This window comes from Metopolophium dirhodum, chromosome 3 (assembly GCF_019925205.1).
Source record: "Metopolophium dirhodum isolate CAU chromosome 3, ASM1992520v1, whole genome shotgun sequence".
Lineage (NCBI taxonomy): Eukaryota > Metazoa > Arthropoda > Insecta > Hemiptera > Aphididae > Metopolophium > Metopolophium dirhodum.
Window position 1 is genome coordinate 11,144,105 of NC_083562.1, and position 18,010 is coordinate 11,162,114.

The 18,010-nt window shown below is 31.6% G+C and overlaps 1 protein-coding gene across 4 annotated transcripts; it reads right to left on the reverse strand.

Moving 5' to 3' along the window:
- Positions 1 to 21: 21 nt before the first annotated feature.
- On the reverse strand, positions 22 to 12,272 carry LOC132941271 (uncharacterized). 4 transcript variants are annotated; one of them, XM_061009254.1, is made up of 5 exons: positions 12,066 to 12,272; positions 7,513 to 7,610; positions 4,254 to 4,370; positions 3,381 to 3,506; positions 22 to 2,810 (listed from the first exon to the last, which is right to left on the reverse strand). In XM_061009254.1, the coding sequence occupies exons 4-5, from the start codon at positions 3,404 to 3,406 to the stop codon at positions 743 to 745; spliced, it is 2,094 nt and encodes a 697-aa protein (XP_060865237.1). In that variant the 5' UTR covers positions 3,407 to 3,506; positions 4,254 to 4,370; positions 7,513 to 7,610; positions 12,066 to 12,272; the 3' UTR covers positions 22 to 742. The 4 variants fall into 4 exon arrangements, with proteins under 4 accessions (XP_060865237.1, XP_060865238.1, XP_060865236.1 ...); XM_061009255.1 differs by having other exon boundaries at positions 4,233 to 4,370; XM_061009253.1 differs by lacking the exon at positions 4,254 to 4,370.
- Between the last annotated feature and the right edge of the window lie 5,738 nt (positions 12,273 to 18,010).

An 18,010-nucleotide genomic window follows, 5' to 3' on the forward strand; every position in this document is an offset into this window, starting at 1 on the left:
ATAAATAAATAAAAACAAATGTGAAGTAGGTACACTTGTATTGTAAGTAGTATTACCAATGGCCAATATTGGTGGGTTGTTCCGTCAATTCATACAACTGTGCCTATATAGGTTCAGTCGGTGCAGATTTTGTGTAGGTACAATTGTATATAAAATAAAGAAAAATAAATATAATATTTGTATGAATGACCGAATAGATAAGATGCAATTTCCGATAAGTAACAAAACAACAAAACATTTTGGTATACAAATTGTAGGTATCTAGCTGAAAAATTTTTTAATGATATTACAATTAATATTACAAAATGTTTTTTATTGTTAATTATTATATATAGCCATACAGGAAACAACAATTAAAACGTATCTATTTTACCTAAAAAAAAACTAATATATGGGTAATATGGATTATAGTGAAATAATAAAACTTACTAACGAACAGAATATATAGGTAGTTAAAAGTGACATTCAAACCTCCGTGATTTCAATAAATTGAATTGCAAACAATTAATAGCGGTGAGGAATATTCCCGAAAATTCCGGTTGTTGTTCAAAAGCGGTAACATAATATAATATATAATATAATTTAATATAATATAACATAATATATAACATACCTATATCGCTACTATACCATCCTAAACTCAATAGCGTAAAAAAATATGTCTACACAGTTACAGTTGTACTACACCGCGGACACCAACCCTACTCAATACGCGTGTTGGGAAATTTCAGCCGGGCGCTCGCTAGGTGGAGGCACTGAGCGGCGTGGCCGCTGTGGTGGTCTGCGTCTCGGACACGGACGGTTGTTTGCGGAACACGGCCAACTTCTGCACGGTGATTCGGTTGCAGTCGAACGCGACAAATATGAACGCGCCCTGCAGCGAGTTGAGGGCCGTGTTGAGCGTCCAGGCTACGTCGCTGTCGGTGAATGCGCCGACTAGCGCAAACACCCACGCCAGGCCCATCATCAGCGACAGGCGCACGTAGATCTTGAGATTCCTACGCGTCCGGTTGATGGTGGTTGCGTTGCTGCAGTGACCACCACTGCCAGACGTCTTGAACCCGTCGTCCGATGTAGCGATCAACCGGACAGCGCCAAAGAACGACACGTAGTTGGCGGCGATCGCGGTCCCGGCCGGGAGCACGAACAGCGCGACCAGTGACTGTGGGTTCCGGAACCAGCAGTCGTAATGGAAGTTGGGCCGGAGCTCGGGGAACAGCGCGCCAGGGACCAATTGCAATTGTATGGTAGCGGACAGTGCAGTGAGTGCGGCGGGCGCGAGCCAGGCAAACATCGAATAGACTATGAACCGGCCGTGACGCTGGCCGCCGGCCACCCGGAGTTTCTTTGTGGACGCGTGCAGCACGATCCAAACGTCGGCCGACATAACAAACATCCACGCGAAAGCGGCCAGGAAACCGAACTGCATGGTGAGCGCGGATACCAGGCACGGCAGTCCATTGCCCGGGGACACCGCTTGCAGTGCCACTGACAGATAGCCCACGTATCCCACCAGCAAGCCCGTAGACAGACTGGCCAGGTTCTTTTCGGGCAGGTTCTTCGGTTCAGCGCCTGTACAACATCCGAACAGCACGAGATGCGCGACCAGCGCGGTCGCAGACACGCACGATCCAACAACGCCCGCGTACGACAGGTACACCGCGTACGCTGATTGCTCGTACGGTTTGAGCAGCCCGTCCGCGTCCTCGGTGCACACCTGCAGTAGAGACCCGGCACCCTTGGCCGCGGTCGTCGGGCGATCTCCCGTTCTGTATCGGACGCGTTTCTTGTACGCGTACACGTACGCCGTCCCGTTGCTCACGGTCCGTCCGTCGTATTCGCCTTGGCCAAACGTCACGAACGTCAAGCACGCGCCCGACAGCTCTTCCTGAATCACGTTCCTGCACTTGACCGCGGCCACGTCGTAAATCTCGTCTGGGGCGCACGGGTTGCGCCGTTCGCCGGTCCTACTGACCGCAAACAACGACCCGAACCCTACGAACGGCATGCGTAACGGCGGCGCCGGTGGTTCGCACATCAACTGGTTGACGGTCAAGCCGTTGCACCGGGCGCAGTCGGCGTTTCGGAACACGCGCCTATCCCGGCCACCGCTTGACTGGTACTCGAAAAGGGTGTAGGTGTGTGACGCGCACGCCAAAGCCATGGCGGTCGGCGTGCCGGCGGGACAGCCGTCCACGATACCGGCGGATCCTTCGCCGACGCACGGGCGCAATGGTGGGGTGGCGATCGAGTCCGGTGGCCGGATCCGGTAGTCACACGAGAATAACGTCTGGTTTTTGTAGTCGGCGTAGTACCACTTGCCGTCTCGGTACAACAGGGTGTGGTCGGACGCGTTCTCCAGCCGAACCTGTACCGGTAACACCCGGCTGTCGCGCCCGTAACACACGAATAATGGTTTCCAGTAGACGACCCGCCGACGTTCACCATGACACAATGCACACCAGACGTTCTTATATGTGTGTGTCCCGTCACTGCTTGACACGGGGTAGGTGGATATGAAATCATCGTCGTGCCGCTCACACTTGTCACGTTCAGCTACTGAAGTCACACGCGGACACCTGCCGATCAACAGTGCTTGCAACGAGTCTAAGCCGTGCTTGTTGTAACACCCGTACCGGCTGTTGTTGTACACGCTGCCGGTGATGGCCACAGTCTGCCCTGGCTCGTCATAAAACTGACTTTCCCGACAACAGTCGCCGTACAACTTGCAGTGCGAATCGTTGTAACAGTGTGACAACGTTTGGCCGTCGTAACCGAACGTTTTTCGACATATTAATTCCGTTTCAGTCCTGCAAAGTACAGAAATTGTGTAAGTATTAATTTTTATAATCGCTTGGATCCAGTGGCGTACATAATCTTTTATACAACCCCTCCCAATGAAAATATCTGTTTACACCACTGCTTGGGGTAAATTTGTGGTCAGACTAATGTTTCATACCATTCTATACGTCCGATTTATTCCCATTTCTTCAATAACAATATAATGATACTTTACGCCAAAAAAGATTTAATTATTGGTCTCACTTAGGTCATGTTTCACGGTCGTGCGGGTCTACCATAACCAAAGTTGGTGTATTATTTTTTCATTTTGAAAAAAAAAAGAAAAATTGTATTTTTTGTTAAAACACTGTTTTAACAGGTTTTAAATGTTTTAAATTTATATGTTATAGCATGTTTAAAACAAGTCCATAATGTTATATTCACTTTATACATACGGACTACCTAATTATTATTTTTTTTTGAAGATGGTAGGTTAAATAGTGTTAATAAAACAATCTCGTTCTTTTATGAAAATAAAATTACGGAATTTAAAATAAACATGCCTTTATAATATAGGGACGTAATAAATAATAATATACCTATAAGTAACACCTGCGTTAAACATTTTTGTGTTCGGTTTTGTTAGATAATCCGTGGAATTGATGTTTTCGTCATCGTCGTCATCGTCCAAAAGCAACGTGGTTTCATAATCGTCTGTTATCGACCTATAATACATTAATCAAGTTGTGTAATAGAACAATAACCGTAAGTACCTATAAATAAAACTAGATTCGCAAAGCCTAGAAAAATTAAATAAATGTCATCATCATGGTTTAAATATACAAGGTTATTGCATATATACCCCTTCTCAATCAAATATTTGATGATTAAAATAAAAATGGCAGCGTAAAGGGAGCCAATAATAATCAAGTATATATGCGCGGGATTTTGAATTTGTTAGCTATTGTCAGCGTATTTTTAATGATAAGATATTTTTATATCCTTTTACGCAGCTATTTTGTTTCTGATGATAACAATCAGAATCGATATGCAATAACCTGCATATTTCAACCATGGTTTAAATATACAAGGTTATTGCACATAGCCCATATTGTTATCAAACAAAAATAAAATGGCAGCGTAAGGGTACGTTCCATATCATAGTATATAATATCATAGTATAGCCGGTATATGTCGTCCCCTTACGCTGCCATTTTAATTTAAAACCTTTACGTGATAAAATGATATAGTGGGGTACTATTTCATTAACCTTGTATATTTAAGCCATGGTCATCATACACATTGACGTAAGTCAATAATATTTTAATTGTCAAAATTAATAAATAATAATATTTGGGTAGGTACTATATAGGTCCACTACAAAACGTGTGACTGAATTAATCGTTATTTATCACACAATAATTATTCACATTTAAATAAAATAATTTTACAGTCAAAAATACAATAGGTACAAAATATCGTTTCTTGCTGATGTCCTCTTTAGACTTTAATTTTTAGGCCTGCACTTCCACTGCGACCCACACTATTTTCTGGCTCACACATCATGACTATTCATGAGTACTTATAACCTAAAAACAAGACATGAAATTACATAATTAAAAATTATATCGATATATCAATCACTCTGGATTGCAAGTACAATATTATTAGGTAATAATATATAAATAATCACACAAACGTAAATAATATATTATGTATTTTGTATACGGGTTTCATCATGCATATTTTTAGATTCTGAGCAATATTGTAGAAAATAGTTTTAAAATTATTTTTTTTATGTTTGACGTCACTGTTAGCCTTTAGGTACAGGTACTAGGTCTCACATATTATGTTGTTCTTATAGCAATTTAAACATATTCAAAATATATTGGTTCGTTTTTTTATAATCATTTGTATAATCAAACTTTAATAAAATTTAACGAACATAAAATAACTATTTTTTAGGTATAGGTAGTTAAAAAAAATATAAAATGTTTTATATGTATCTACACGTCTTGAACTCTATATAATTTGTTGTTTTCTGAATTTAATTTAGTTTATTGCTTTCGTATTTTTTAAAATACAAAACGATTTATTTTTAACTACCCTACACATACGCATATGGCCTTACACGATATAACGAAGAGAGTATAAAACATCAAATAATGATTATTTGCTTAATGATATTTTATCAACTTCTTCATTATATATGTATTCATGTTATGATATTATTTGATATCACATGATGACATTATAAGGTCACTAAGCAGTGCAGTTTTATTATATATTGTACCTATTAAATACCTACGCCAAAACTTATTCATAACGGTAAATGTGTATATAGGTATATAATGAGTAGATATACCAACAGTATTATCATGATGTATACAACAATAAAAGAAAATTCAAAATTGCAAGAGTTTTATGAATAAATATGTGGTATACGGTATCTACAAATAGTAGAAACATTTAAAAAATTTAGTTAAGGTTGTAGCATCATATTTTCATGTTTCATCTATACCAAGTAGTACCTATATTCATTAGTGTGCAGTCAATATTTACTAAGAATGACATTTCTTTACAGTAAAATTGAAAACATTACATATTATATAGGTATCTAGCTATATATATATATTATATATATAAGGTATATACGTACCTAATAAATGGTAGTTATATTTGTTTTATTATCTATGTATTTATAAATCGATATCTTAAAAACGTATTAGTTTATTTATATACCTATACAAAACGTCTTATTTTAATAATCATAATAAGGATTATGATTACATAATGTACAAATTAAACTTGTATATTGATATTGAACTTGGGTACCTATAGGTAAATGGTAATGTCATAGGTATGTTTAAGTAATGGTTTTTATTTTATCAGATATACAAAAATTCAGAATGCAGTGAACAAGTTTCTAGAGGAATATAATAGTGCTTTATTTAGAAAATGATTACAACAAATGGATTTCTTTAGGAAATAGATTGCTATCACTATAATCATTCAAAAAAGAATAAATACATTTTCATAAATTTAAATGTATAGTAATAAAATAATAAAATGCTAGGTTATCATTCACCACAAAATAAAAACAAAACATTTTTTGTCATGTGACATAACTCAAATACCTTATTAGTAAGTTATTGCGTTGATAAAATTAAGAGATCTCCGCATAGTTCGGAACATTTCAAATTTACTTATATTTAACTATATGACTACACTTGCAATATTGATTTATGTCACTTATCAAAGAACGTTACTCGTGATTTTATTTTAAACTAAATACTTAAAACCGAAAAGTAGCTAACCTGATTCAAAGCTGCTGTCGAGATTTCTAAACAGTGTACGCACTGTAGATTGCGGCCTAAGTGTTTGATAGAAAGAATTGGACTTTCTACACCATAGTGTACATCTTCAATGTAGTTCGTCGTACGGAATTTATGCTTTAGTATACCATACTTTTGAGATTTATTCTTGATGTTTTGTACTTTCATATTACAATTATTATATTATAGTACATGAAATACATAGGTATATAGTTATACCATTATAAACTTGCAGTGCTATAAAGCTATACTACTATAATATTAATAATATTATTATATTTAAATTATTATGATTTATGGCATTATGATGTGTATATATTATTTAAACATACAGTATTATACGTTTCAGTCTTATAATTATGAAAATATTAGCCACACAGAATACATATATGGGTATCAATAGGCAATGTACCATTATTTAAAATTTATATATTTAAATCAATAATTTAAAAAATATAAAAAGTTTTTTATATAATAAGATTTATGTGTTCATCGTATTATAGTGACATTAATATTCAATATATATATATGTGTGGAATCAAAAGTATTAATATTGTACCATAAATTACGTTTGTCGTACAAATAAGATATAATGTTATTACTTGTTATCGAGTTTCATCAACAAAATAATATGGTTATATATTTTGGTAATTACAGTTTTATTTATATTTAATGTCTTAAGAAGGCGGCATCACTATACATTAGTAAGTGAACTATATCACACTATAGAATAATATAGTAAACCACTCTCCGCATTTTACTAGTTGTGATTACATTATTAAAATTGTGTTATAAATATCTGATATAAAAACTATAAAAATATTACTGTCTGTGGTTTTTGAGATGCTTTTTTTTTTATTAATATTGTGATTTTTAATCAAGTTATTAGTATTTAATTTGTTTTAATTTTTTTGGTATTTATAAATAATAATGTCTTCCATAATCCAAAGTCATCAAATTATGAATAAATGATTCCGACAAGACACAAATAATATTATTTTTTATAGATAATTGTTATAATAGATAATCTAATGATACCTCAACAATGAGTAATTACGGAGTTTAACTATACTACACAATACACACGTGTGTAAGCCGGAAAAAAAATTAAACTGGTTTTCCCTCCTCAAAATATGGATATTCCTCGGAATATTCTTTATGAAACAGCTATGATGTTAAACAGGAATATAATATATTCATTTTGAGCTATATACTGCACACGCATGTTTTTATTACTTATCTAAACATTATAATTTTAAACGTTAATTAAACTTAATTTTATTAATTCTAGACAGTAAAAATATTTTCTTAAGCATCTAATATTATATACAGTAAATTATAAATATGTATTAAACAAAAGTTTAATTTTCTACAAGTACAGAAAAATTGTATTTACTTATTTGATTTGTTTAGATCTTCATTTGGAATGTCAATAGCAGCGGTCCACGACACAAAGAAAATAAATGTGGCGATAGTCAAATGTATACTAATATTCTGTACAAACACAAAACAAAAACAGATTTATTAGATAAAGGTACACTTAAGGTCACGTATAGCTAGGTTGTCTTGGTGAGTAATGATGTATACTACAATAAATTTATAAGATCATTGAAAAATATCATCAAATTATGCATTATTAGCTAATATTAGTAAAATATAATAATTATAATTTATAACGAATAAAAAAAAAAACGATTACTAACCGTAGGTAGTATTAATTCTTAAACGATTATCTTAGTCGATAGGTACCCCCAATACGTATTTCGATTTCATCTGCATAATATACCTTTATCATTATCGTTACATACGATAAATTATGTTACCAACCTATACGGGAAGTATGGTTAATTCTCGAAATTAGGTTTTTTTTATTATTAACAAACTACATTTAAAGATAATAATAATATGTCATGTTGTGATGAGGGCATATAATATAAGTTTTTAAAACCAATGTTGAAAAATTATCGTTCAAAAACTACTTCATTCGGTCATTTGTAACTCGCAACTTAAATTTATTTACCTTATAAATTATAATAATTGACTGTGGGAACAACTGCAATTTAAGGTTTTAAGATTTTGTTGGACGCTCAATTTGTTGGAGGATATTTAATTTTGACTTGATATCTTTCTAATATTGTGCCATATCCATCTCTGTTAACTATAATTCTATGAAATTATAAACGTGTCCGGCAATACAATTGGCAACACATAATGTAGGTACCTCGAGATATTATGAGTGGGTATTATAATATATATTCTGTACAAAATTGTATTATACGAGAAATTATACAAAATATGGTATAAAATTATTTTATACAAGTGGTAATATAAAATATTATCAGAAAATATATTATATAATATAATTTACTGTGAATAATTGTAATTACATTCTGTTAAATTAAATCCTATTGCTAGTTACTGCATGGATATCAGGATTGATATCATGACTTTAAATATTAATTTACTCTAAAATAATTCTTGTACTATTGTCGTTTTTTAAATTATATTTTTATATTATTTACCGAATGCAACGCGGAACTTGAACGAAGATCAAAAGGAGTTGAATCTAGGAGTTATCTACTTCTGCAATCTATCAGGACAAAATTTACTACCTACATTTTTTATTACCTACTCGATGATGCAAACTGCAAATTAAATCTTTATTTTGGTTCAAACAAACGCATTTTAAAAATGTTAGTGCAAATTATCGCACATGGTGTATAATGTATACAAGATAATTCAATTTTGAAATAAATTACATTTGCGCCCTCATTTTTCTCTGTGTTTTATTGGCCTGCCATACAATTTGGAAATTCACCGATAACCAATGACTTTTATGAGTACCTAAGTTAGAATATTTTACGTTAATACGTTATAATAATATAATGCGTATACCTAATTATATAAAATGTAGGTGCACTAATATTTACCTATACATAATGCACATTGTACATGGCAAAAACTATTTCAACCAGATACAATTTTTTATTTTCGTTGGTACCTATGTTCTATAATAGACTATAGTTATACAATTATAGGTATACATATAGATTATATATATTGTAATACCTATTTAGTGTTTATAATATCTACGATATAACGATATATATATAACGATTATTGATTAACTACCTCCGGTGAATAATCGTTAACAGGAAAACACATAATTCTCCAAACAATAATAGTACTATACTCATGGTTGAAATATATTTCAACCATGTACTATACTATGAAATGTAAACTTTTCAATTGAGCCCGTACAACATAGCAAAAACAGTTTTGCGCGGGCCATTTTTTCTCACACCATATTTGTTTTAGAACTACCAAATATTCACAAATCACAACACCTAAAGAAGAACTTTATCTGTGCAACAGCGTGCCTTTTTTTTAATAGCACTATCCAATCATTTTTAGAAGCAAATGAAAAAAAAAAAACAAAAAACCGAAATGTTTAGAAGCAAATAACTTTTATTGTATTTGTGTTATCTAAAATATAGGCAAGCTGTTGCATAGATAATTTTCTACCCTATATGTTCAGAAATTTTAGAGCCACTACTGCAAACATAGACAGATAAAAGTTGTCCCGCGCAAAACAGTTATTGCTACTCGTATGTTGCACATTTGTAAGACGGAGACCACAAATGCTGGTGTGACGTCTTCTTAAGTGTACCTACAATCTTACAACCTCATTGCATGCATCGCTAAATAATATACACTCGTAGGTAATTAAAAAAGTTGACTAACGATAAAAAAAAATTGCCTGCTTAATTTTTGGCACCAATATTAAAACACTCATATGGCGTCACTGATTAGAAATATTTATATGTAGGTAGCTAATTATTAATTATATAAATATTATATCGAATAATATATGAATATCTCGTTTTGGCTATCGTATATGTTTGATCTGATCTTATTTTACTCACGAGATAATATTTATTATAAACTACATATACCTACAATATTATTCTTGATAAAATGATTGTAAATATTATTGAAGATAAATTCATATGGTGTGTCGGTATTATCTGAGAATAGTTTTAGGAATTAACTAATCAGCTATCAATATATTATTTTAACGTAAGGTATGTATTTTTCATTTAAAAATAAAAGCCATTGTATATAGCATTGTTGATAAACAACCGGCGATCTTCTTTGTCTCGTTAAAATGGGTTGAATATTCGTTCTCTTGGCGCGCGTTCTCTTGATAGATGAATTTAATATTATAATGATAGGGCAGGTACTTACCTAAATCATGTAAAAAACTATTTTTACTGCCTTATAATATTACACATTGTGTTGTCAATATAATAATATAATATTGGGTTACTAATAAATTCTACCTAATTATATTTTTAAATAATGAACATCGTATTATAAGTAATTTATTTTAACGATGTTGTTGGAATTTATGGATAAAACCCGAAATTAATGCTGGACAGATTAAAATATTAGTTATTTACAAATAATGTGACTAAAACAATACTGTAAAAATCTTAGAAATAATAGATGATAACATTTTATTGTAATTACTAATTTGTATCGAATGAATAACGTCCTTAGCTATTACTTGGTTAATATTATATACTACCTGCTATTGTATATTACATGTGTTACAATGTTATATTTGTCATTTTTTAATACATGACACAAACAAAAGGTGTAAAGTGTAAATTTAGCCTGAAAAACAGTATATTATCATTATGTGAAAATCTTAGTCGTACTATAAAAATGTATTTTAAAACGTAAGGTAAACATTAAATACATATTGATTGCGTATTTCAGTCGTTAAATTGTAATTTATTTATAGGGAATAGCGATCTTATTTTCACATGCTGGTTGTAACATGTAGACAATAACAACATGATACATCTGTTCATTGCGTTTTCTCTGAACAATGTTATAAAAATTACTGTTACGGTTTGGTACATATATTTTTTACTAACATTTTTAAACAACATTAAGGAATGTAACTTTTTCAGTCTAATAGGTAGACATTTGACTAAAATATTCCATTTTTTGTATGAATTATAATAAACAATGTGTTACATTTTTTAAATTCATCTGTTGACAATTTTGTTTAATATTAATAGGTATAAAATTAAAATTGTTAAAACTAGTTACATAATATACTTAAGAATCAAAAAGTATAAAATATTATATTATTATTATGACTGTCACTTTTTAATTTATTTCTATGATCTCTAAAAAAAATGTATTTTAAATATTTATATATACCTATACTTAAAATAATTTAATATTATAACTATACCTAATGTTTCTTTATAATATCATAATAGTAGCAGATATAATAATAGTTGTTATGTTAAAATCTCATTAAAAAAATAATAATAATTTAAAATGTTACAGATTTTACCATAAAAAATAATTGTGGGGTATTTACTATTTAGAATTGTTATATTATAATATATATAATCTTTGCAAATATAAGCAATTATTTTTAAATATACATACAATAAAAAAATTTAAATTAGTGTGAACACAGTAAGTTGCAGAACATAGTAAGTTCATAATTTGTCCAACGATTTTATACTGAAATTATTAGAGTAGGTAGTACCAAAATTGTAAAATATGCATATTAGTTTTAGTTTATATTTTATTATAATAGTTAAACGACAAGGGTAAAAAATAAGTTGAATAGTCGTTTAAAGTCGTTCTAACTAATAGGTACTTTCTTGTAACGGTGTATCCAAGTATCAAACAGATACAAATAATAATTTATAGTTTATAGGTATTGTGTGCAAATCATCGTATATGTATGATAACTGATAAGTGTTGCGTATGGGAAAATTTACGAATACAGTTTTCACACCCAATCATACGTATAAATTGGCCAAGTTAGAACTCTAGTAAGTAGGTATCTACGTATCTATACTATTTATATTGTAATACATTTTAAAATTTACAACTGTATACAGTTCTACTCACGTCAGGTTTCATATTGTCGACCGCGTCTATTTCACATCCATGTTCAATAAAGTGCAATAAAGTCTAGAATAACGTGTAGGACGAACGAAAAGGAACGCACAAACATCGATACTCGCTAAATATTGATAACACTTCAACAAAACAGCACAGTCACACACACTTCACGCGGATAATATTTTAGTGAGTGAACAACCATCGCCGGTCGCAAGCACGATGAGACTATACCGAAATTTATTATAACTTATCTTGGGCGGCGGCGATACCGAAACACATCGCCAACGCGTGTTAATCTCGCCCCACCTAGTTGCCTATAATATGCAGCAACAAGCCAAAAGCTGTATAGGTTCATGTGACGCCGTACCGGCTACGATGTGCTATATCAAATAGCACATATTAAAACATCAACCATATTCCCCCCTTGACAAAATAATATGGTTTTGGTCCAAAAATTTTACTTTTTACCCACTTAGGCCTAAACTTTATTATCAACAATTTAGCTAGCTGTCGGTTAGTCACTGTCCGATTAATGTGATAGCACAACTTAAAAAAACAGCGAGAAATTATTATTTATAGGTATAGTTTATACTTTAAAATGTCTAGGCGGCTGGCCCCTATGCAGCCCCCCTAAACACCGCGTCTGATACAAACATTTTATCATTTACAAATCAACTGTCAAAAAACTATAGGTACTAAAAAAAATTATTTCTAATGTCTATAATATATAAGCACAAAAATAACAAATATATCATATTTTTTTTTTAAATTATACCATGATGTATAGTAAATTTTAATAAAAATAAAAAAAAAATCATCATTGGAAAATTCATATCTCTACGCTAAGAATCTAAAAATAAGAAATTAAAATTAGCTATAATTTATGTTAATATTGATCATGAATTTAGATCAAATTTTAACATTACCCATAAGTTTTTATTTCCTTATTATTCTATATAAATATTAATTAGATATCCATTTTTATTAACATTAAAAACATATTTTAGTGATTACCGGACCTGGTATATGCAGTAGGTATGCGTTTTATTATAGTATATACCTACTATACTATATAATATATTATACTAATATACCTATAGGTGTTTGATACAATCATTCAATTAAGGACTAGTTCGCCTTAAAGTAAAAAAAAATAAAGAGTTTATGAACTTCCCGAGATCTGTAAATAAAAAATATAATACTACCTATTAAGTATATTAAATTATATCCAACCGTCAATAATTATTGTAAAATGAATCGGTGTAAAAATATATAGGTATGTACCTACAGGTATTTATAAATATAAACGGATTGAGATACAATATACTTAATTAATATGATAATAGTTTATTATATAAATATATACGTTTAGGTATGCACATTATGACGTGATGTCTGTATGATTTTATTTTAATATATTATAACATTATTATGATAGTACATTAAGGTACCTATATAAATTTACCCAATAAGTAATTTCGAAAGGCCAAAATTCGAAAACAGTGAATGTTTGTTAAGACTATGTACACGATGTAAAAGCTATAACTATTATAATATGGACTCTCGAAATTTAATAATATATAATGATATATAGTATAACACGTAAAAAACAATTTTGGTAATGCGGTCGTTCGGTCGAGATAATATTATTGTTATATTCTCCTGTTATTATAAAAAACGGGCGTTGGATCATTATTTCATTACTTTTATAATATTTACTCAAAACTTGATAAGTATTTTAGTACCTTCCTATTAGTTAATTGGTCGTGTAGACAGTTTTTGGTTAAATTTTATACTATACTTAGTAAACACTGCATAGGTGACACATATTAAATACATAGTTTAAGTAATGGATCGATGTTTACTATCGGGTTAACTAGATAATAATAAAATATTATTATAAATTATGTTGTTGGATGTCTGGTGGGTAATAATATCTCCAAGATTTTTGTTCTTGATATAAATAATATGCAAGGTTAAATTAAATTTGAATATTAGGTATTACAGGTATTAGATGTCGCTAAATAGGTAAATCAAACATTTATGCAATATTTATGGTTGATAAAAATAGGGTAACAATCCAGTATGTGTTATTCCCAAAATTGAGTAAATCGAGATGGATATTCTTATTTTAAAGAAGTAATCCACTTTTGTCTTTTATTCCATTTTTATTTTTTAAGGCATTATAAATAAGGTTTACTAAATATGAATTTGTTTCCAAACTGAAAACGTGGTACATATTTCAGTCCTTGTATGTTTTCAAAGTGTACACGACAAAATATATTAATTCCTGGACCTTGTACCTATACATACTTATGCGCTTGCAGTCTATGTACAAATTATTGTTCTTTTTACAAAACATATTATTTCCATTTTTTTTTATGTCGAATAAACTACAGTTTTTATTAGTATTACATTAAAATAATATCGATTTTTTAATATAAACGACAAAAAGTTTAAATAATGAATAATTGTATAACGTCATGCTGTTTCAGTGAAAACAATTTGTATTAAATAACAATAAGATGCTGATAATTAATTGATGATAAAATTTCGAAATTTAGTATGATATCAACCGCGTGCGTAATTTGAATCCAATCGGTTTGTATCATATTATCATAGCGATAGCAATACGTACTATTGTCTATATTTTCTATTCTTTAGTTTTCAAAACATTTCCAAAAATAGTACATTTTGAACCAAACTAAAAAAAAACTTTATATATGTATCCACTTACAACTTACATACATTTGAATTTAATACATAAAAATGAATGTTTTACATTATTTTACATAGAGAATTATCATAAGTTATGGTAAATTAATATATACTATGAGTGAGTAATAGTCTAACCTAAGACGGTTTGGATTGTTAGTTGTAACCCTTAATTTATTGTGTGGAAAGTTTATATTTTTCAAATGTTAATTTAAAACTTAATGCATTTTTCATTATCTTGTATTAATTAAATGATGCAGGTTGAGCCCAGATAAAATGTTGAATGCTGATTAAAAAGTACGATATTATAATATAGTAAGTAAAATACCATTGTAAAAAATAAATCATATCATATTGTTCAATGAATTATAGTATATTAGTTTATATTTATCCAAAGCTTTTGCAGATATTTTAGTTAAAACAAAATGCAAATTTAAAATAAAATATTGTACAACAATTGCATTTAATATATTTAATAAATTCTATACTGATGATAATCGATTAAATATAGGTACATTATTATTAATTTGCCAAACATTGCAGATACATTGGATCAAAACTAAAAAATATATTAAATTCTCTTCTAAAAATAAATCTTCATTATGTATTATAATAATAAAGGTAAAATAAATTAACAATAATTCAATAACTTTAATTTTTAATCATACATATTCATTTTCCTAATTAACCTATTAGTTAAAATATAGTTCTGTGGTCTGTACCAAAATTGTAAATTTAATTAACAGAAATATATCAAAATTAAAATACTTTTATGCATTATAAAATTAATCAGTTAGTACCTATATATTACCTATTTACTTAAATTGAGTGTAGTGTATACGCTAAATAAAGTATCAACATATTATATAGGCGTAATATTTGAAGTATCAAAAATGAAATAAAAAAAGAAAATAGCAAAAAAATGACATTTGGGTCTTTGCTATAACAACAATATTGATAATATAGATGTTTCAATAACATAATTCACTATTATAATAATAATAAATAATATAATACACAGGAATCCGGCTGCAATAATATATTATGAAATCAGGTTGTAGAAAAATGAGTTCATACTTGTCTTCATAAATGGTAATTATTTGGTCCGAGATAAAATGTTTTTGTTGTTGTTGGAAATAAGAGTATTTTATCTGTGGACTGTGATTAACCGTTTTATTTTTTATCAATGGCATACGAAATCGTTTTATGATTTAAAATTGTCCTTGTTTGGAATCGAACAGTGGCGTAAATATAATAATATAGGTATACGGCACAATGGTAAAAAATTGAGCCAGTTGAATGGCAAGGAATCGGTGGTAAATATAGTATCAGACATAAAACACAAATTTAATAATTTGTATATGGAACAGAGCTAGATATCGTCTTGTGAAAGGTATTCTGTTTGAAGTCAAACGTGATGAAAATGAATACGCCATGCAGAGCCTTAAGGCATGTTTAAGAGCTTTCAAGTGACATCGCTGTCGGTGATCGCGCTAATCACGCTAAAGACGTGGTCTTCACCACGTCAGGCTTGTCATCCCTAACAGGTGCAAGTTGATCTTGAGGTTTTATCCGTTTAACGATCACCAGCTTATTGTTTCCAATGGTCAGCCGCCTGAACCGTTTTCTGGACCTGCCGATCAGCCGGACGTCGAAGAACAACATAAAGTTGGGGACGAACGCGAATCCGGCTGGGACAAAGAACAACGCGACCAGTGACTGCTATGGGTTCTGGATCCAGCAGTCGTAGTATAAGTTGGGCCGGAGTTCGGCGAGCAGCGTGCCAGTGGCCAACTGCAATTATGTGATAGCGACAGTGCGATCAGAGCGACGGCGACGACGGGCACGAGCACAGAATTGGCGACGAGATCCTACCGTGATGCGGTCCACTGGCTACCCGAAGCCTATTTGTGGACGCGTGCAGCACGATCCACATTTCAAACGTCAGCCAACATAACGAATATCAGGAATATCCCCACGAAGGCGGCCACGAAACCAAATTGCGTGTCACCAGGCATCGAGCGTGGACACTATATAGGCACCAACAAGCACAGGGACAGACGGGCTAGGCAGACGGAGCGGCACGAGATGTGCGACCAACCAATCCATCAGCGCATTCATTGCGTTTATGTCACGGCCTGTACTGTATAACAACAGTCATACTGTCCGTTTTTATATGGATTGCCGGTGATGTCCACGGTCTGCTCGAGATCCTCCCGACCACAGTCGCCGTACAGTCTGCAGTGCTGCTCGTCGTCGTAACAGCGATTCGCCTTTGAACTGGAAATTGTTGTTGCACATAAATTTCGTTTCGTTCCTGTGTACAACAATTTTTTATTAGGCATAGTTGGTATTATTATATTTAAGTTGAAGTGGAATTCGGAAGACCTTTCGATACAAACATGCTCTTTCTTTCCACTACGTCGGTTTACTACATAATATCCCCATCACTCGACACTAACTCAATCTCTACACTCGAGTCTAATGCTAACAATAAAATTAAAATATTTACAACTACTATAGGACTATAGGACCCACTAATCATTATTGCCTGCCTGGTATTAGTATACGTACAGAAATAGGCTTTAAGTTAATGTAATTAATTGTAGGTATTCAATTTTTATCTCAATAACTTTTACTTCATTACAGTGCAATATTATAATATTAATAAATATTAATTTTTAATAGTTGAATATTCGACTTGTGTTGATATTATAATATAATCGATATTTTCGTGTACGTTTGTTCAATAATAAGTGGGTTTTTATACATGCATACATTTGGCCCACTCAATTAGTGAGTAATAGTTATAGTAAACAGTAATCAATGTTTATATTTTGTATTTGTTTGCAAACTTGAGTTAACTCGTTTTCCAAATGATAAAGTGGCTGGGGCAATTTGAAAATAACATAATTGTCTGTAGTTAATATTTGCAATTTTTATTTAACATAAATTTATTAATTCAACTGTACGATGAATTGGCTTGCAAATATCATCACTTGCGACGTGAATAAATATTTAACAGATTGTGGGTGTGGAAATTCCGTGTACGCAGAGCTCTGACTCCATGGCACACGATACAATATTGAAATTCCCAACACACGCTCGCTTTTCGTGCCTACGCTGCGAAAACTGTGCGATATTTGTTTTCACTCCGCACTACCGGACGTTCCTTTGCACTACTTACCACGACCCAACACGGCATAATATTAATAGTACGTATACCACGACGTTAT